The following is a 22,089-nucleotide window of genomic DNA, read 5'->3' as shown; positions in this document are numbered from 1 at the left end:
TTTATAACTTTTTAACATCGCCTTATTTTTCATTTCCTTCTTCTTTTTTTTCGTTTCGTTTATTTGGTTCGTTTGTTTTATTTGTTTATTTTATTCAATTCATTTCCTCTTTTATTAGTTTTATTCTTTTCTTTCATTCCAATCGTTTTATTCTTTTTATACATTTCATTAATTTGATTCATTGTTTTCACTGGATTCATTAAATTCGTTCTATCAATTTGATTAATTTGATTTAATTGATCCATTTTATTCATTTGATTCATTTTGTTCATTCTTTAATTTTAATAATTTCAAAATAAGTCATTCCACTTATTTATTTTATTCAATTTGTTAGTTTGATTCAATTTAATTTATTCAATTAATTTTATAACTATTTTTAAATATTGACTTGTTTTTCATATAATGAGCTATTCCAATTTGATTTATGTATTTTATTATTTGATTTATACAAATCATTGGACTCATTTATGAATTTGAAAACATTTTGTTTTGCATTTTTTGCTTTATTTTTTATTTGGTTCGTTTTATTGATTTTCTATATTCTATTCAGTTTATTTGAGGTTTTATTCGAGCAGGACCAGAAACTGCAAAATAATAAAAGAGTTATGCAAATTAATGAATGATCCAACAGTGACATGTGTAAGAAATGTCTCATCGCACTGCAAGGTGAATTAAGTTGGTTTTTAGTAAAATATGCGGTTGAAGTAAGTTGGTGGTGCAAATATAGTCATCAAATATTTTTATTTTTGGAATTCACTCCAAAGTAAAACTTTGCGTATCACATTAATGCAGGGGATATTTACTTCGGCCAATCGCCTGAATAATTTCGAAAATATGCTTTTGAATATGGTATACGCGTCAACGTAAAATACCGGGGTATTGAGACTAAAATATATTTGCAATTATCGGTTAATGTACAATTTTATTGAAAAGCCATTCAGCACGAACCTTTTATATAATTGAATCTCCATTTACTGGCGTATTCATAATACCGGCGACTTACCCCGGGGCTGAGGTAAATTGGCGGGATTTCCGCGTCACACATTTTTGTCTATAAAAGCAAAGACAATGCAACAAACACTTTGATAAAATTCAGGGATGTTGGCAACAGCGACATGTTCAGGGAAACTGAAAACACCGCAAACCAGCCCCGGTCTCCCCTATACTTTTTTGTCTAAAGTGAGTCGGCGTCTACTTTCGTGGTAGTCGTGGAATACGTGAAATAAGAAAATATGAATAAGACATTTCCACAATTCTATTGAACAAAACCAGCTAATGAATCATAGTTTGGAGAAATGAGAAAGGCGCAATTGCACCACTAGGTGGATTAAAACAGGCTTTTTTGAGCGGTCTCATTTTCAGCCATTGGAAAATGGTAGATGCAAATCAAATATAAAATACTTTAAAAACCCCACCATACGTTAGTAAATTTAAACATGTGTGGCTTTGTAGAAAGGCATTTTAATGACTTGTTAATGATATGCATACATAATAAATTATTCGTTTTGTTTGAATGTTACATGTCTAAAACATGCCGTGTTTTGACAAATTCACTCATATGTTCGAAACTAGAAGGTAACATACACACACATATAGACATTGTTCGCCAGTTTGGCGAATGGTCGATTGGTATGTAAGATTCGGCAGCCAGGTCCCTCAAATAGTCTATCAAGTTTGAGCAAATTTTATGCATTCCTCGCAAAAGACATGTTAAAACGACAAAAATGTTATACAAATCCATTTAAAAGACGAGTAGTAGAAAGCATCCGTTTGGTTGGCATCACTGCACCACACCGCTCGACAACAAGCAAGTTGGCATGTTTCTTCGGACTTTTCTCCTCCTTCGGGTAGCGAGCGGTCTAACCACTGTTGACTGAGTTAGGATCATAATGTAAATTAATTCATTATTACATGCCTGAGTTCCGGAGTCGCCGGAATCCTGGTGTAACCATCAGGGATGCTTTCCCCGGGCTATTTACTGTACACATCCAATCCGTTTCCCTTTGCGGGTCGAGGCTTGCCTTGGTAAGCCTCTTTGTGAAATACAAACTTCAGTTCGTGATTTCCCATTCGAAAACAATGGCTTGCTTTGTTTTGTGTAGATTTGCTACAGGACGGTGAGGGTCGGGACGGTTAGGTATCAGGGCTGTGATTACGTGAGGTGTAGCAACCCAAATCAATCTTGGATTACTTTTGTTCAAACAAATAATCTCCTCAACAATTACTGCTTCTAAGGACGGTTCCTTCCTGCGAATGGACGCTTTGGTGGACGTTTGTGTTAGCTAATACTTTCAATTATGGAGATAGATTAACTCATGATTGATGTATTGTGCATACTTTGGAAAATTTCTAAATGCTTTTGAGTGATTGAAACTTTCTTCTATTAGAAAACCAGAGCTATCATCCGTAAAAGGCTATTAAAATTGACTGACTTCCACACAGAACCAACCAGCTTGTCAATCATCACCAGCTCCACCCGACGCAGCTCTAATGGTAAATACAAAAGCCAATAAAAGGAATCCCATTACACTGATGTTACCACCCCGAAGAAACGAGCAGCTGGCTGAACGATCCTTAACTGCTTCCTAAGAGGATCAAAAATCGTTCCTAACCACATTATCGCGTTAAATGCCACAGAAGTGCATATCCTGTTTTCCACAGCAGACACGACCACTTCTTGTAATGCTATTAAACATTCAGTGATTTTGTAGTGAAACAAAATAAAGCTAATACCATTAGAACAGTTTAGCCCTGTTTTGCTGAGAAGTTCAGTCTGGGTGGTCACGGTTCCGGTTTCACAGTTTTCCTTCCATCCACCGGCATGTCTCTATCAATCAAATTGCACAGCTTAGATTGCCACAAAATTCCTCATAATCTCTCACATATTAGATGGATATCGCTAACCTTTAAGTCGGTATTATTCGAACCTTCCCACACCCCGGATAGGCCTCCGGCGCCAATCGGTGTGAAACATATCGGTTGGTCTGACACAATTTCCTAACCCACCTCACCTACCACCTACAGGCTGAATGCCAATGAAGCAATATGTCAGCCAGGAGCGGAGCGCCACACTTCACCGGTTCATGGTTTGTGGAAGTCTTGGAACAACATGTGGCGGCACGAAGAACGGGGTCGTCTGTACGGCTTCTGTCAGACATTCACTTGTGCCGGTCGGTTTGGTGTACCTCATTCCTCTACCACCAGCTACCAAGTGGCAAAACGAAGACATCGTAAAACCTTTTCTTCGCACGCAATTGGATCAATTGCTTATTCAAGCGCTCGACAGAGACACTTTACGGCTGACAGCACGGGGCGATTGTTCGGGGCGGCATTCCAAGTCGGTTCGGTATGTACGGTGCTATCAGGCCATGCACGACCGCACAAGCGGCTGCGACGGTGCTTCCTGAAGCGGGTATTACTTTGCAACGGGTCGGGTAATTTGCGCTTCGATTGTAGACAGTGTAAACGATGGTTCATATAGAATGAAAAACTAAGCTTTTGTGTCGATACGAGGATGCACATGGACGATCCAACCAGAATCATTTGTAACGAAAAGTGGTTAGGTTTTAAATGCTGATAATGCAGCAATGTCATGATAAATTTGATAACAGTTCTTACAACCCCGTTGGACTGTCAGTTATAGTTTTTTCAGTATGTTATTACCGCATTTGCTCTTTAGTTTTATCATTTTCCTTTTATACACTTCTCTTATTTTCACTTTTTAGTTTGTATATTTTTGTCAGCTTTTTCCTTATTTTAGAAATTTTCCTTACTCTTCCTTTTTTTCGCTTTTATTTCTTGTTTCTTTATTTCTGTTTAATTTCTTTACTTAATTGTATTTATCACGGTATCTGACGGTGGTCAGCTATTTTCGTCCGAGTCCCTTATCAATAAATTTTATTGGGTGATGCATCAATAGTACTATCTTTGAATCCTTGGTTATGCAACTATTTTTTCGGATCTTATCTTACTGCAAACAATTAAGCAGTCTTCAGTTTATTGTATTCAAAATTGCGCATAATTTGTCGTATGTAATTTAAAATGTTCTTTGATTTTGGTTGATACCAATCGAGCTGACATTTTTTTGTACTGATCAAACTAATTTCATTGTTTGTTTAGTATTTATTTGGCAACTACGAAACTGATTCGCTGGGCATTTAATGTGCGTTGGGAATGCGCATGGTCTTGTTTGAGTGAAATGATGACTGTTGAATCATGTATGAAGGTTAAGAATTGACAATTTGCGTGAAGAATCGAAAACCAGTTACCAATTAGCGGTAGTCATATCAGCACGAAGAACATATGTTTTATTGTCATATTCGTTGGGTTACTTCTAAGGCCATAAAAATATCGTAATATCATTCACATGGCGTTTGATTCAATTAAAAATAGACAACACTCCCGATTGTCGGTTATCTTTTGTTGCTTATGTTAAGATGTTTTTCTACAAACCGAGCAGTTCCAAATTAATTCAAAAACGATAAATCTATCATAAATGCTCGGCAGCCGGCTGCCTAGAGCAATAATCACAAGATAACACTTGCTTAATGTTTTACCAAAATGTCGTTAGACGTGAAATTGAAAGTTCTTTCGAATTATCATTAAAACAAGTACATTGCATTGGAAAAATATTGAAGCATTTGCAAAGAAATGGCCATTTTAATACATTTGCTCCAAATTCCACATTATTTCTTACAAAACAGCGTATCGTTATCTTTGGAAAGGTCTATTTTTCTTCTATCTAGAACTGAACTCGAAAATAGGCTAAAAAATAGCGTGGCTAGCCGTTTGCGTCCAGAGATCCCAGAAAATGGTTTGTTTTGCTGTAAATCAAGATTTTGAGGGTGCACAACATTTTTCAAACATTGTTTTGTGTTGCATTTTATGAAACCTACAACCTATACTAGTTCAGTTGAAAAGTCAAAAAGCGCTGTAGCACTGTGTTATTATATTTTCGGTTTTTCATTATAATTTCAATTTCTTGACCAAATTTTATCTTATCTTTCCAATTTTTTCGACTTTTAATATTTTGATTTTTCTTTTTGCCTTGCTTTAATTCCGCTCTATGGCTTCTTTATTCATACCTCTTATTACTTTTTTAATATTTTTCTATACTTTTTTGCATTTATACTTCTGTTTACGTAATCCTTGTTAACTTTTTATGTCTTCTTTATTTCCTCTTTCTTTTCCTTTTGGACACTTTATGTATTATTTTTTCATTGACCGTTCATTCTAATGATTACATTTCTTCTGTTTCTTTTTTTGGTTCCAACTAATTCTTGTTTGATTTTCTTTTGAGCTGTTCTTTTTTCTCTTCTATGTTTTTATTCATAATAGTTTTTTTTTATTTAAAAGAGAGGTAAACAGATTTTGCTTCATATGCTAGCTTTTTTTCCTTCTTTCCTAGGCTTTTTTTCATTTTAGTTTTCTATTTCCTTTTTTCTTCAACGTACTTCTTTTTTTTCTTTTACCTTCTACTTTCCATTTTTTGTTGCAATCATTTATTCTTGTTTATTTTTTCTCCTGTTTTGTTCTTTTCGTTTTTTTTTTTTTGTTTCATTCGTTTCAGTATTTTCCCCCTTTTTAGCACTCTATCCTTTTTTCTTCTAATTTTTCATTCCTTTTGCTTGCTTTTTATTTATCTATTCTCTTTACAGAAGGGAACATAGAAAAGGCACCAAAACAAAAAGCAAAAAACTTTTGCATTTCCTATTTTTCTTGTTTCTTTTTCCTTTCTTTTACTTGTCCCTTTTCGCTCTATTCTTTTTTCCTTATAATTTTTTCTTTAACTTTCGTTCTAAAGTTCTTCGTCACATGTTTTATTTTTCGTTTACGACGTTTCACTTCTATCGTTTTTTTTTGCATTTTCATTCCCTTTTCATATTTCTTCCATAATTCTGTTTCTTCTTCATTATTTTTTCTTTCATGTTTTGATATAATCCTTTTCCCTTAATTTCTCGGTTATTTGTTTTTTTTTCCTTTTCCGTTCATTTTCTCATTTTCTAGTTTTTTTATTATTCCCTGTATCATCCTTTATTTTAACTCTTTCTTATTTCACACAAATTTCTTCTTTCTTTAGTTTTTGCTTTGTTCCTTTTCTCTCCTTTTTCTCGTTTGATTTCTCAATTTTTCCTCTCAATCTTTACAATATTTATTATTTTAAGACTTAATATTCTTTTAGCTTTCTTCTGTAAGCTTTGTTTTCTTTTCTCTGTTTCCTTATACCTCAATTCTACTGCTATTATTTTTCGTTTTTTTTCCTTTCGCATTACCTCTTTCATTACTGACCTTTTCGCATTGCTTTTTTCCTATTATTTATTTCATGTTGTGTGTGGTTTTCATATTAGTTTTTCAGTTTATTTTTAATTACTCTTTATTTTATTTTGACCTACCTCTCTTTTTATTGTTTCTCTTTTTTATTTCGTTTACTTTAATTCCTTTATTCTGACATGCTTCCTTCTTGTTTGCGTTTTTATATTTTATTTCGCTTCTTTTGTCGTCTACTTTTTGCCTCTTATCATTTTTCAGGTTTTAATTTTTTTATTTTTCCGGAAGGAAGTTAAATGAAAACCATTTTTTATTAATTCTTTCTATCGAATTTCTTTTCTTTTTTTCCTGTTTCTCTTTTCATTAATTTTCTCTTATTTTCCCTTTTCTTCTTTCTTGTTTTTATTGTTCAATTTTTCGTTCTCTTGTTTCAACTTTTTTCGAATTTCTTTTTTTTTTGTTTTCATGACGTTATTCCTCGTTTACCTTTTGCTGTTTCATTTCTCAAATAATATTCATTCATTTATTTTACTTTTTCCTTTTTGTTCTTTTTACTACATTTAATTCCCATTTCAATTTTATATTGCATTATCTTTCTATTCTTCCACTCTTCTTGCTTCGCCTCTTTGTGTTGTTTTTTTTTTGATTTTCTGTTCACTGTTTTTTTCATTCCAGATGTATCGATTTTTTTCTATTCACCTCCTTCCTTCCATCATTCTTTTTTTTATCTTTTTCATATCAATCATCTTTTTAAGTTAAATATTTCGGTCTTTCGCTTTCGTTTACTTATGATTATTTTATTCTCTTTCTTGTTTTGCATAAGGTATTCTTTTTCCTATTTTGTTTCGTCTTGTTTTGTACTTTTTAAATTCCTTTTCCTTTTTTATTTTCTCCTTTCTTCGTATTGTTAGTTTTTTAATTTTTTGGATCTGCAATTTTCTATTTTTTTTTTTTGCATGATCACACCATCTTTTTCCATAATCTGTTTTCCTCTGTCTTTTTACTACTATCTCCTTTTCCCATTTTTTTCTATATCTCTTTCTTTATTTTTATTTTTCGAGTTTATTTTTTCTTGTTTCTTTTTAAACTCTACTATTTTCTTCTATCTCTTATTATTTCGTCTAGTTTTACCATTTTTTGTACCCTTATTATTCCTTTATCATTTTCCTGTTTCTTTTATTATTTTTTGAGGTTTTTTTGTTTTTGTCTCTTTTTCATTTTTTTTGAGAAAGTGGTTCTGTGACTTTCTTCTCGTGCTTGTTTTTCTTCGTTATCGCATTTTGCATTTCCTTTTCCTTTACTTTTCTCTGAAGAATATTTTATTTCCTTCTTCTATTATTTTCTTTTTTTGTTTGTTTTATTTCCGTTTTTTATCATATTTTATTTTTCAGTTAGTTTTTTGCTCTTTTCTTTTCCGTTTTGTACATTTTTCTTTTATAAACTCTAAAAAAACTTCTCTTCTCTATGTTTGCTTTTCTTGATATGCCCTTTTGCTCTTGTATGCTCTATTTCCGGATTTTTTTCCCTGATACTTTCTTTTTTGTTTTCTCTTTTCTTTGCTGGTTTTCGATATTTCTTTTGTCCTTTTATCTACCTTCATTATCCATTTCTATGAGTTCTTTTCTTTATTCTTTCTTTTCATAAAAATATTCCTTTTCCATTTTTTATATTTAGATTGTTATGTTTTTTTCTCTTTGGCCCTTGTTTATCTTTTTTAAATTTTTTTCTCTTTTTTAAAAAAATTTACTTATGCATTTTACCTTCAATTTCCTTTGACCTTTTTCCACTTCCGTCTTTCTTCCATATTTCTATATTTCTCTTTCTTTTCATTTATTCGTTTCTCATTTTGAGACCTGTTTCTTCTTATTTCCTCTCATTTTTATTTTTTTTGTGCACTATTGTTTCATTTAAAAACATTTTTATCTGTACTTGTATCATTTCGTACCTTTTTTGGCAAAACCTTTCAACTGATCTCCCTCAAACAACCACCTCATGCACCCTCTTCAGACCCACCCAATTCTCATCCCAATCACCTTCGCCTAGTGGGTATACCAAGATAGGCTGGGGGTGACTCGGTTGCAGGTTATTCATTCCCTTCAAACACAACGATCCCCGCATGATAAAATAAGTTTGACGAAAGATAATATTGTTCTAATGCTAATTAAGCTAATTAAATATTATACGGATTTAATATTTACCCTCCGGTCCGGTGGATCCAGTCCACCGCTGGTTTCAAGTGTTTCAGCGTGAACACATAGCATCTCAAGTTCGTAGGTGTCGATCCATTCTATGTATGCGCAAATCGTATTGAATATATAAAATACATTTCCACCATTATGTTGAACATAACCAATCACACCACTAGGTGCATCAGAACAGGTTTTTATGTTTCCTTTTACTATTTCTTCTCTTCACACTTTTTCTTTTATCATTCCATTTTCCTTACCATTTTTTCCTTGACTTTTCACTTTTCTTTTTTCTTGTACTTGTTTTCGTGCTCCTTTTTTTTCTTTCACTGTATTTCATTTCATTCACATTACTTTGTCGCTTGTTTTCATCCCACCTTATTCCTTATACATTTCGATTGTAGAAATTTTAACCATAGGGTCATTCGCCTCTTAAGCTAAAAATATCTGAACTCTATATTCGGGGTTGGGAATCGAGCCTAGGTGAGCTGCGTAGAAGACAATTTATTTCCAACTACGTTGAACCCGCTCCTACTTCATTTCCTGTTTTCGGTTTATTTTATCTTATTCTTAATTCACACTTTTCCTTTTCTATTTTTCGGTTTTATTTTCATGTCTTATATTTTAAATTTGGTCATTCGTATTATTTTTTAGTCATTCATATTTGGCTATCTTCTTTTTCTTTTGTCATCTTACTAGTTTTCACATCAATTTACTTTCGATCTGTTTCATAACTCGCATTTTCATTTTCACCTGAATATTATTGTTTCTTTCTTCATTGTTTTTGGATTTTATTCACTTTTCGCTTTTTTGTTTTCGTTAAATTTTGCTTGAAATTTACATACTAAAATTATCTTGATCTCGAATGTTTTTCTCTTTTCATTTCAAATTTCCTATTTCATTTTTTTTCCTTTTTTTGCTTCTGTTAATTTATGATTCAGTTTTTCTTCATTTTTTCTCCTTTCGTTTTTCATGTGTGACATTTTCTCTTTCTGAATTTTTCTTCCTTATTCTCCTTTACCTTACTTTGTTTTCTTCCTAAATTTCTTTCTTTTTTAAAGTAGAGAAAAATACTTTCCATTTTAACATGTTCTTGATTCCTTATTTTTCCCTTTTCAACTTTCGGTTTCTTTACTTTATTTTTTCTTTTAGCATTTTTTGCACCTTTATCACTATTCTTTACACGGCAAAATTCTCTATATTTCTCTCTTATCGTGCCTTTTTTTCTCGTTGTCTCTGTTTTCGCTTATCCTTCTTCCTATTATTTTTATTTGCATCTCTACTCATTTGCGTTCTTTTCTTCTTTTTCTTCTTCCTTTTTGTCTTTTTGATATGTCCCTAACTCTTTTCTCTTTGTTTCCTTCTTAAGTTATTTGCCTTTTCGTTCAATCAGTTTTCACTTGTATAGTTTTTTATTATTTTTTTTCTTATCTCATCTTGAATTTTCTTTTTTCTCTTGTTTGTTTATTACATTTTCCTGTTGCGACCTTTTCTTTCTCTTATGACTTTTCGTCTTTATAATTGTTTTATCTTATTTATTTATTTTCATTATCTTTTTTTATCAATTAGCTTTATTCCTTTTCTTACATTTTAATTCCTTTGCTATATTTGGTTTTCTTGTGTTGATTCCTCTTCCCATTTTTTTGTTTTCTTTTCAAAATTTCTGTTATTTTCCGTCATATTTTTTTCTTTGAACCTTGTATATCTTTTCTTGCTGCTTTTTTCTCTTATTTTTTCATATTAGCTACATTTTTCTTTTCGTATTTTCTCTTCTATCTATCTAGTTTCCACTTTTTTCATTCCATATTCTTCTTTTTTAATTTCTCGTTATTTGTTTTTGTTTCCCTGTAATATCCTCTCATTTTTCCTCCTTCGTATACTCCTGTTTTATTTTATTGCTTTTTTTGGCCTTTTTAAATCATTACGTTCTTTTTTTCTTTTCAATGTTTACTTCTTGCTTATAATTTTTTAATTTATCCTGTTTTTTTTTCTTTTCATTTCTATTATTGTTTTTGCTGTTTTTCTCTATTTACTTTTTTCTATTTTTCTTGTTTTGTTTTCTCTTATTTTTCTTCTTTTTGATCTTTGGTGGGCTTAGGACTATTGCTTGTAATTCACTGCATACAGTTATTGAATTAGGAAGTTACATCATCTGTGCAGCATTTAACCACCGGATCATTTTTTGTTTGGAAAGGCCGGAAATCTATTTTCAGTATTTTGTGACCTAAAGATTCTTAGAAGAATGGCAAGAGACGATATTTAGATTTTTCGGGAAACACTTTTAATTAAAAAAAACTCTGAAACGCTGCCAGAAACAGTGATGAAGCAATGAAAATTTCATTTTTTATATCCTAAAGGTTTATTTGACACAACTTAGGGCCGATTTCTTCACCCTCGCTTAACTTTTAAACCAGGTTCACCAGTACGTTTGAACCTGGCTTAAGCGCTAAGCGAGGGTGAAGAAATCGACCCTTAATGTGTTAGCAAAACTGAGCCGTGTATCTTTTGAGTTTTTATAATAAGCAAAAATAAAAAATACGAAGAATGTCTGTCTGCCAGATCTTGTTGACGCAGTTTGCTGCTGCGTGTTTTTTTTTGCGGTAAAGCATTAATTGCCTTATCCATCGTAGATTCGGAGTCATTCAGTCTGCCTGTTCTCGCGTTACTGTTCACATTCATGTCTTCATCGGTCATCTTGTGGCTCATGAACAGAGGTTCTTTCGTGTGTCTTGTTCTTAGGGGTCCCTTCATCGGTAATTGCTTCTTTTTTGTTGATGCTAGTTGTTGATTTGGGAGCGGTTGTTGATTAGGGAGCGGTTGTCATGGATACGAACGTCCACCATGTCATTTTCCATATACATGGGGACCTTCACTTGACATCGTGTTGCGTGCTGTTCATTGCAATGAAGTTTTATGCCTGTGCAAAACTTCTAAACGTAATCAAAACACAATTTTTGACGTGGTGTAGCTGAATGAACATAACTTCCGCGAGATTGACCTACATTTCCATTATAACTAGTTATTCCATCTCCCGAACTGTGGGTCTAACACAAGTTTCCTTAAAATCGATTGAAATTGTGTTATCCCTTAACACGAGAACTTTTGTATAATACTCTTTGTGCACTGGATATAGAACAAAGCTCTGGCTTGCTTTACTGATGCTTCTGCTTTGTGCGAGGTCAGAAGATAGACTGAAAATTGCATTTTGACTATCGTAAATATCCTAAGAGAATTGAATTAAACATCAGCAGCTAAATATTTAGTAGTTCAATCATTGCGATAGATGCACCTATCTTCATGAAAACTGATTTTAAGCTTTTCTCAACCCCATCAGTCTTAAGAAAAGCTGGGTATAATAGGGTCAAAGTTGGTGAAAAATTCTTCTTTAACTATGAAACAAACACAAAATCCAACGTGCGTCGCTGGAGAAATCATTTTTGAATATAGACTCTGAATATTTCAAAACGATCAAAAATAATTTGTTATCGAGAAAACAGCGTTTGAAGTTTTCCGTGCGTTGGGACAAAGTTAAAAACCTGGACATTTAGATTTTCTATAGATTTTTGGCATACCATTTAGAGAACCCTTGAGCATTTTAAGAGAATTTTCTTATTATTTGAACATTTTATGGCGCTGTACTACCCATGATCGCATAGTTGTCCCGTTTTCTATGGGATTTCCTATCTTTATGGGACTGATATGCGATCATAGGCAGTGTAGCTCTATAAAAGATTTTCAAAGCGATCTATTCACCCGATCCCTAGTAGGGGAAGATGGGGTAAAACGCACCCCCGGAGAAAAAAGCACCCCTTGCGTATATCGAAAACTGTTGAAATTTCTAGAAAAGGGTAATACCAATCAGAAGTTCGTCATTGTAAACATACACTGTCAAAGTTTGATAACCGTACATCTATAGCAGCTCGAGAAATAAACAAAAGACAATAACGTGCTCTTTTCGTGTCATTATCGTGACTCGTGCAACAAGGATTTTCAGCTCTTATAAATGCATTTTGTATTATTATTATTATTTTTTTTTTATTATTATTCATGAATGAGAAAGTCATAATTGCACCGCTAGGTGGATTAAAACAGGTTTTTCCATTTGTTTCTTCCTGATGTCCCGATTTTTTTTCTATTCACCTCCTTCCTTCCATCATTCTTTTTTTCATCTTTTTCATATCTTTCATCTTTCTAAGTTTTTTGTTTTGCATGATCATACCATCGTATCCTATAATTTGTTTTCCTGTCTTTTTGCCACTATCTCATTTTCCCATTTTTTCCTATACCTCTCTCTTTATTTTTCTGTTTTCGAGTTAATTTTTTCTTGCTACTTTCTAATCTCTACTATTTTCTTCTATCTCTTATTATACCCTCTAGTTTTACCATTTCTTCTGTCCTTATTATTCCTTTATCATTTTCCTGTTTCTGTTTTTATTTTTTTTGTGGCTATTTTGTTTTTGTCTCTTTTCACTTTTCTTTATTTGAGAAAGTTGTTCAGTGAATCTCGTGATTGTTTTTCTTCGTTTACACATTTTGCATTTCCATTTCCTTTACTTGCTCTCCAGAATATTTCTTATTAACTTCTCCTATTATTTTCCTTTTCTTGTTTGTTTTATTTCCGTTTTTTATCGTATTTTGTTTTTCAATAAATGTATTTTATGTTTTTATTCACCTTTTTAATTTTTCCTTTTAGTTTTTTTCTCTTTTCTTTTGATTTTGTAGATTTTTCTTTTATAACCTCTAAAACCTTCACTTCTCTCTATTTGCTTTTCTTGATTTGCCTCTTTTGCTTTTGTGCGTTCTTTTTCTGGAAATTTTATCTTGATACTTTCTTTTTTGGTTTCTCTTTCCTTTGCAGGTTTTTGATAGTTATTTTGTCCTTTAATTTATCTTCATTATCCATTTCTATGAGTTCGTTTATTTTTTCTTTCTTTTAATATAAATATTTATATTCCACTTTTTTATTTAGATTGATAGGCTTTTTTCTCCTTGGGGGCCGTACACTAATTACGTAAGGCTTTTTTAGAGCTTTTCAACCTCCCCCTTCCCCCCAGATAAGGGTTCGTAAAATTTTGGTGAACTCCCCCTCCCTCCCCCTACATAAGATCTTATCATAATTATCGTAATTAAAAAATCGAATTGTTAATTCATCAAATAATAAGATAGCGAAAACGATATGTACAGAATTATTACAAGAAAACTCATGACAAAATTTAACTGTAATTATCAGCAGAATTTTAATTGCCTGCAAATCTCGCCCAGTAGAAAGAATAACTGTTGTCAGATATTCAGTAACTCCAATTTGGTCCACATGATCTGCTTTGCTATATTCCAGTTTTTTTTTTGTTGGAGACGAACCACTGCGACCAGTATTTAGATCAATGTGCTATATTCCACTTCCTTTGAATCTATTTTCTTGTGATGTAGAATTTAAAAGAGTTTATAACCTCTTCTGGCATGAATTTATTCTGTGATCCAGCTGTGACGCTTATCGTACGTATAGCTCCGAGTTAACCATCTCCGAATTTTCTTGAATTAAAATACAGTTCACACTCTGGAAATATTCGACATTCAAGATCTTTGACAATCGCATGTTAGAACATTTTCCAGATACCTTGCGGGTTTGAATCGAACGTTTGAAAAGGACTGTCGGTCTAACAACACGAAGGGTAGCAACACTTCTTCCCAGTTAAACTCATTCCGGAACCGGTTCGGATTTCTGAATGGAGTCATTAGGGATTCAAAATCAAATGCAACAACCGATTCTGAGTCGATTCCGAATCAAATTTCGAATGGTTTGACCGGGAACTTGCAAGGCATATTGTGACTCCAGTTCCCGAACAGAACAATGTACTACCAAGAGCCAAAAAATTACTCATATTGTTTGATATACAAGGATTATATGGTACAAATGAAAATAGTTCCTTTTTCTTACTAAAAAGACTATTTTCCTTATGGATTTAATTATTTAAACCTTTTATGATATTACGTAAGAAAGGACAAACCCTCCCTCCCCCTCAGACAAGAATTTGTAAGATATTTTGAAACTCCCCCTCCCCCATATGCCCTTACGTAATTAGTGTATGCCCCCTTGGCCCTTGTTTATCTTTTTTAATTTTTTCTTTTTTTTTTTTTAATTTTATTCTTTTGCATTTTATCTTCAATTTCCTTTGTCTTTTTTCCACTTCCCTCTTTTCTTTCCATTTTTTCCTTTTTCTTTCTTTTCATTGATTTATTTCTCATTTTAATTCATGTTTCTTTTTTATTTCCTCTCATTTTTATTTTATTTGATCTATACTACTATTTCTTTTAAAAGAATTTTTATCTATACTTGTATCCTTTCGTACCTTTTTGTTTCTACTGTTAAATTTTAGCTTTTATTTTTTTGATCAATTTTCTTTTTTTCTTCTTTTCTATTTTTATGTTTGCTACTTAATTTCTATTCACTTTTTATCTTTTTCCTTTTTTCTTGTATTATTTCTTCTTTTTTCACCGAAACGCAGCCAAAAAAAGTTTCAGTTTGCAGTGAAAAATTAAATTTTGATATATCTTTGTTATCTATCATTAACTACCCTTTCCTTGAATTTTGACTATTGTAAATATCCTAGGAGAATTGTATTGAACATCAGGAGTTTAATATTGAGCATAGTGATAGAATCACCTATCTTTATGAAAACAGGATCAGCGCTTTTCTCGATCCCAACAGTTTTAAGGAAATTAGTTTGCTGGCTATTTGAAAAAACTACGCAATTAAAAATAAAATTATACGTCGCAGGAGAAAGCAATTTGGAATACAGTCTGAACATTTTAAAACGATCATATAATATTTGCTAGTATTACAGCTCAGAAGAGGGGTTTCAAGCAAACAGCGTTTTAAGATTTTCGTTCGCTGGAACTATAGCTAAGAAGAGCGTTCCGGTAAAATTGAAACATTTAGATTTTTCTGTCGTCTTCCTTCATTTTGGCATACCATTTTTAAACATATTTTCGGCGAACAACTTTTTGGTGCGGTAACCCTTTAAGAGACTTTCAAAGCGACCTATTTACCCCACCCCTCAGGTGATCCACGCCAGATATAACCCATCTCTGTAAATACGCCATCAACCTCCACGTCACGGATGAGCCGTAGACATTATAATACGATGTAAAGCGAATGGATTTGCGAGCTACAAAAAAACGACCAAAAAATTTCAATTATCGATGGAGCGTGTTCGGATAAATATGCACACGACGGTTACCGTTCTAACGTATAATTTCAACTGATAATTGACTGCCTTCTACAGTCTCCCTTTATAGCACCCGCTTAGTGCGGTAATCAAAGTAGAAGAAAAAACAATGCAAATTGAGATACAATGGTTGTTCAATCGAATCGAGCGAAATAAAGTTTGCTAGGACGACTGAAGGTCAAGCTGATTTTCGTGAACGGCGTTTAGATTTACTTCCGCCGTAACATAAACCGCCCACCAAATTACTGCGAGGAATTTCTGCTCCGTTTCGTCCTGGTCTAATGGGATTCTCCGAATTCTCCTGACATCACGCCGTGAAATACCGTTGGTAGTTTTAACGGCCACTACTCGAATGCGTCCGTCAGGGCCAGGAAAGTTGTCTACGACACGACCTATTGGCCATTGCTTAGCCTTTTCGTTATCGGCAATCAGCAGAACAAACTCACCGACAGTAACATTCGGTGTAGTATGCTGCCATTTTACCATACGTTGAAGCATTAGAACGTACTCATTCTGCCACCGAACTCTGAACTCCTGGGTGACTCGTTGTAGATATTGCCACCTGTTCAAAGATCCGATCTGTCGCTCCAGCTGGTTGATCTCTGGAACAGCATTCAAGGTCCGACCGATGAGAAAGTGCGCTGGCGTAAGAGGTTGTGGTTCGTTGGGATCATTCGACAATGGGGTACTAGGACGAAAGTTCATACAAGCTGCTACTTGCGAGAGAACCGTACTTAACTCTTCGAACGTGAAACGAGAATCACCTCCTAGCTTGTTTAGCAAGCTCTTCGCCACCTTCACCCCTGCTTCCCACAGTCCACCGTGGTGGGGAGAGCGAGCGGGAATAAATGACCATTCAATGCCTTCGTCCGCAAAATAATCTGCTATTTGGTTCTCATGTTCGATTAAATTAATCTGCTGGTATAACTCACGAAGTTTTCTAGCTGCACCCCGAAGATTAGTGGCGTTGTCAGAGTACATCTTGTTCGGCAGTCCATATCGGCAGCTGAAGCGAGTGAACGCCGCAATGAATGCGGACGTAGTGAGATCCGAAACTGCTTCTAGATGTACCGCTCGAGTTGAGAAGCAGACGAATAGTGCGATATAGCCCTTTGTAGCCACAGCACCACGCGTTCGACGACTGACAACATTGATTGGCCCAGCGTAATCCACACCGGTGATGGAGAAAGGAGGAACTGGCTTCAGGCGGTCTGCTGGTAGCTGGCCCATCAGCTGATGAATTGGTATTGGCTTCGCTCGTACACACTCGACGCAGGATCGGCAAGTCTTGCGAGCGGCGCTGGTACCGCTAATAATCCAAAAACGCTTTCGTACAGCTGCCAATAGCGATTGTGGGCCGCAATGAAACAGCTGGTTATGCTCGTGGTGGAGAACGAGCGCAGTGAGAATTGAGCGGTGGGGCAGCAAGATCGGATGCTTCGTGTCGTAGCTGAGATCTGACAGCTGTAACCTACCGCCCACCCTGAGGAGATGTGCTTCATCCAGGAACGGTTTCAGCTGTCGAAGTGGACTGGTGTGATGCACCTCATGATGCTTCTCTAGTTGACTGATTTCCTTCGCGAATTGCAACCTCTGAACGTGTTTCACATAGAGTTGCATAGCGTTGTCGATTTCGTATGCTGTTAACCTGGCGGCTCGATACTCGCGATGTCGAAAGCGAATCATCCGGGCAGTAATACGTAAAAGATGTTGGAGTTTGGGGTAATATCGGGCCAGCATCCCGTCGAGAAAGTCGTTTTCGTAAACCACCAGATACGCCACTGCAGAAGAGCGCTGTTCCCTTTCTACCTGTCGTTGTTGCTTATCGTCAAGAGCGACCGTGGGCGCGGAATTATCTATGTTTGGACAAGCATTCCAGTACGGGCCATGCCACCAGAGAGCGCTGTTGATGGTTTGCTCTGGTAGAGTACCCCGAGAGATCAGATCGGCGGGGTTGCTATGGGTGTCGATATGATTCGTAGTTGTTTCTGCCACACGATTTGCGACGAACGTTTTCCACCTTGAAGCACCACCCACGATCCACGCCAGCGCCACCGTTGAGTCCGAGTACGCACGTATTTCATGAAAGGGTATGGTTAGGGCTTCCTTCACATTCGCTATTAGTCTGGACAGGATCACTGCGGCACACAGCTCCAACCGAGGTAGTGTTGTTCGTCCATTTCCAATGGGCGCCAATTTAGATTTCGCACACAGCAGATGTGATGATGTGTTGCCGTCGTTGTCTATCGTACGAATGTAGACACACGCACCCATGGCTCGCTCGGATGCATCACTGAAGCCGTGCAGATATACTCGAGAGGCGGCTTGCGTGCCGATCACTCGTCGGGGTACCTGTAAGGAATTAAGATCGGAAAGGCTTTGCACGAATGTCAACCAAACTTGAACTAACTCACCGGGGGGAGCTTCATCCCAGTCCATCTTCAGTTCCCAGAGCTGTTGCATGACCAGTTTCGCCTTGATGACTATTGGCGCCAGAAGCCCTAATGGGTCAAAGATACTGGCGATTTGCGATAGCATGGTCCGCTTCGTGGGCTGAAAGATCTGATTCGGTATGTTAGAGAACAGGAACTCGTCGCTGCACGGCTGCCAGTGGATGCCGAGGGCCTTGATGGTGCGGGTGTTGTTCAGTTCTATAGTTGTGTTTATTTCCCGATCAGCAGCCGGGATCGCGTTGAGGACTTCTACACTATTTGACGCCCACTTTCGGAGATGAAAACCACCAGAAGCTAAAATTGTTGAGAGCTGCTGGCGAAGTAGAATGGCTTCCTCCTCTGAATCAACACCTGTTGAAATGTCGTCCACATATGTGCCCCGTTCCGCCTTTTCCACTGCCTCCGTATACATCAGTCTGTGGGACTCCAACAACTGCTGCACGCATTTTGTGGCCAAATAGGAAGCACTTTTAGTTCCGTAGGTTACAGTATTTAGCCGATATTCCTTCACCGGCTCGTCGCTTGACCATCGCCACAAAATCCGTTGGAAATCACGATCATCTTGGTGCACTTCAATCATTCGATACATTTGCTTGATATCGCCGGTAATCACAATAGTAGGAATTCGAAAGCGTAGAAGAATGATCACCAACGAATCTTGCAAGACTGGACCAGCCATGAGAATATCGTTAAGAGATTTTCCGCTTGTGGTTTTCGCAGAAGCATCAAATACAACGCGGCATTTCGTCGTTGAGCTGGCTTCCTTTATCACACAGTGGTGGGGTAAGTAGACGGCCTCTGTGGGATTTGCATGTTCCGAAATAGTCATGTGCCCAAGCTCGAGATACTCGCGGAGGAATGCATGGTACTCTTGCTTGAGGAGTGGATTCCGGTGCAGTTTCCTTTCCATGTGTTCCAGACGTCTAACAGCCATCTGTCTCGAATCGCCAAGTTGACTCGGTGGGTGCAAAAATGGCAAACGAACGGTAAATTTTCCACTGTTATTCCGAACCGTATGCATTGAGAAATGCTCCTCGCAGCGCTTTTCCTCCTCACTGATGTGAATTTTAGGTACAGCATACTCTTCTATTTCCCAAAATTTTCGCAGCTGTTGGCAAAGACCATCATCAGAGGAAGCCAACAAGCACGTCGACACCTTCAAGTTCGATAGCGGAGCGCTGCACAGTGGCGGGTCTTCAAACAAAAGTTGGACAAAACCTCAAATGTTACCTAATTTGGCTGAAAATCACAATTTAAGCTAATTTTGAGGTGCTGAGCTCATTTTTGATGTCAAAAGTCGTAAAATATTAAATGCATTTTTCCATACAGTGTCATTGAACCTTTCTTATAACTATGATCCCGTTTTCATGATAGATTTTCCATTACTGTTCACCAATGTTAGCAATATCATAAAAAATGAAGAATACTACTTTAAATCCATTGTATAACATATTGGTTTACTGTAGATTGTCTAACAATTTTAAACAAAACACCATGCGCCTCCATATCAGCAACAAAGCTTCAAAATCTCCTTAAAAAATTTTGCGCACCTAGGCGCAGAACGAGACCATGATATTCGAAAAGTAGAGGTTATTTCCCATAGAATGTATACTATGTGACCGTTCCGAAATGATTCCGAAATTTGTACAGAATACATTAGTAAAAAAAGTATTTTTGATCTGACCACCTCAAACATATTTAAACTTTTTAGTCATAGTTCCAAGCAAATTTACCAAATGTATTTTATTCACTAACCAAGTTCTTTCGTTCCTCTACACAATGAAACTAGTTGTGCTAAAATCGGACCAAAATCAAAAGAGCAACATGCATTTGAAGTGAACAGAGCAATGATGGTTTCGGGAATGAAAATCAATAAAAAGTCCGGACTTTGCTACGTTTAAACTCATGTTAAAAATCGTGTTCTTATCCAATGATCATAAAATTTTGAATATACATCATTCAATATATGAGAAATCTAGAAAAAATATAAAATATCAATATTTCAAAAATAAATTTTTGAGGTTTTGGCCAGCCTCCAGCCACTGTGCGCTGTTTCGATAGCGACCGGCTACCACCCACCCTAATTGAGTTCTACAAGATGACGACACGAATGAACCCATAATGAATGAAGTTCATGTTTGACAATTCTCGGTGGTTTGTTTACTTTGTCAGATGCGTGAGTGCGAGCGCAACGGTTGCTCATCTGTTACATTCGAACTCACGTAACTTCCATGTAAACAAACCACCGAGAATTGTCAAAAGAAGTTCATCCGGCTCGTTTTGCGGGGTTATGTCGGTTGGTGTAAAACCTAATTTAGTGTTTTGTAATGTAGGTAGGCTATCATCCGTGCTGAGATTGATTTTTCCTGGCTCGAGTAACTGGAAGAAAAGTTCTACACCGAGCAAAACACTAATCTTACCGGGGCGGTTAAAAAGTGGATCAGCTAGCTCAATTGAATCAGGTATCGACCATTGGTCAATATCGGCTGGTTTCGCTGGCAATGTTTTAACGATTTCTTCCAACACACGGGACGGCAGTGCGATAATCCGTGCATCGAGATGCTATAACGATTTGCGTACATTTGTCGGCATGTGCAGGCATGGATGAAATTCCGTCTAGATCCATGTCTGCTTCCATTAGATCCAGGCCAAGTTCGTCGCAGAAGCTCTTACTAATGAAACTTACTTGAGGTGCAGAATCCAGAACTGCGCGACATACATGCGGTCGTCCATATTTGTCCAACACATTAATGGCTACGGTCGCGAGGAGAACATTTGACGCGTCGAGATTAGCGGTGGGATCAAGAGCCGAAATTAGCGACTGGGCGACCGGACCATTGTTGGCATGTACGGCATACGACGTAAACGGGCTTGGTTGAGGATCTGATGGCTCAAATGCGGCATGCAGAAGCGTGTGGTGCAGTAGGCCACATTTTCTACAATTTCCCGATCTGCATACTTCTCCAAGGTGCTGCTTCAGGCAATTTTTGCACATGTGAATGAATTTGCCACATTGATAAAGTGGATGGGGCGATTTTGCACAAAAGTTGCATACAGGCGGTGCATTTGTGGTGATGAATGCAGTTGCTCCTCTGTTCGATGGTTCCACAGGAGGTTTTTGGGCAGCAACGGCTCCATGTTTGGGGGGCTGCGCCGATTGTAATGCAAAACTGCGAGAATCTATGAAGTGGAGGAAACACTGCAGCGTGATGTTCGCTTCTTGCATATCAGTAACTCGTTGGTACCATAGCTGTTTGGTTTCCCGATCCAACTTCTCAATTAGGATAAATTAAAGCCATGTGTCCCGATCCTCTCGTTGCATGGCTTGGAGGACTCTAACGACTTCGTCTGAGATGTCATGAAGTGAACGTAAGCCATCAGCAGACGATGATGTCAGGGCTGGCTGGCTTAGAAAGCGTTCAATATGCTTGTGAGCGATCTCGAGTGGCTTGTCGTAGCGCGATTAAAGTTTTTGTAAGGCGGGACTGTAATTTACATCCTCGATTTTCAAGTGTGAAATTAGGGATGCAGCTTCACCAGAAAGATTTGTTTTCAGGAAGTATAGTTTCTGGCTATCTTTCAGCGATGGGTTTTGGTGAACCATGCTGTTGAAAAGATCAATGAATGACTGCCACTCGAGATAGTTACCACTGAACACAGGCAAGGTCATCGGGGGCAGCTTCAGGTCCGACAAGGGAGTGGGAGCGATGGCAGCTTCTGGTGATGCAGCTGTGCTGCTGGTAGCAAGAACCATACGTGTGGACATCATATTTAGAAGCTCGGCTTGCTGCTGGGCAAGTTGCGTGATCACGTCATTCTGGGACGGCGGCCGCTCCTCACGATTACTATCAGCCAATTTTATCACATTAAGCAATTTTAACAGTCGGTTTTTTAACCGGACATAAGCTTCTTCGAATCTACACTGGCATTCAATGGCCTCTTCGTACGTTCCATCAT

At 36.5% G+C, this 22,089-nt stretch overlaps 1 protein-coding gene across 1 annotated transcript; it reads right to left on the bottom strand.

Moving 5' to 3' along the window:
* Positions 1 to 15,841: 15,841 nt before the first annotated feature.
* On the bottom strand, positions 15,842 to 21,358 carry LOC131681123 (uncharacterized). Its single transcript, XM_058961834.1, has 2 exons — positions 20,713 to 21,358; positions 15,842 to 19,326 (listed from the first exon to the last, which is right to left on the bottom strand). Exons 1-2 carry the CDS (start codon positions 21,356 to 21,358, stop codon positions 15,842 to 15,844), a joined length of 4,131 nt encoding a protein of 1,376 aa, XP_058817817.1.
* Positions 21,359 to 22,089: the final 731 nt, after the last annotated feature.

The sequence above is a fragment of the Topomyia yanbarensis genome, chromosome 2, assembly GCF_030247195.1.
Source record: "Topomyia yanbarensis strain Yona2022 chromosome 2, ASM3024719v1, whole genome shotgun sequence".
NCBI lineage: Eukaryota > Metazoa > Arthropoda > Insecta > Diptera > Culicidae > Topomyia > Topomyia yanbarensis.
This window is presented reverse-complemented; position numbering and strand designations above follow the sequence as displayed.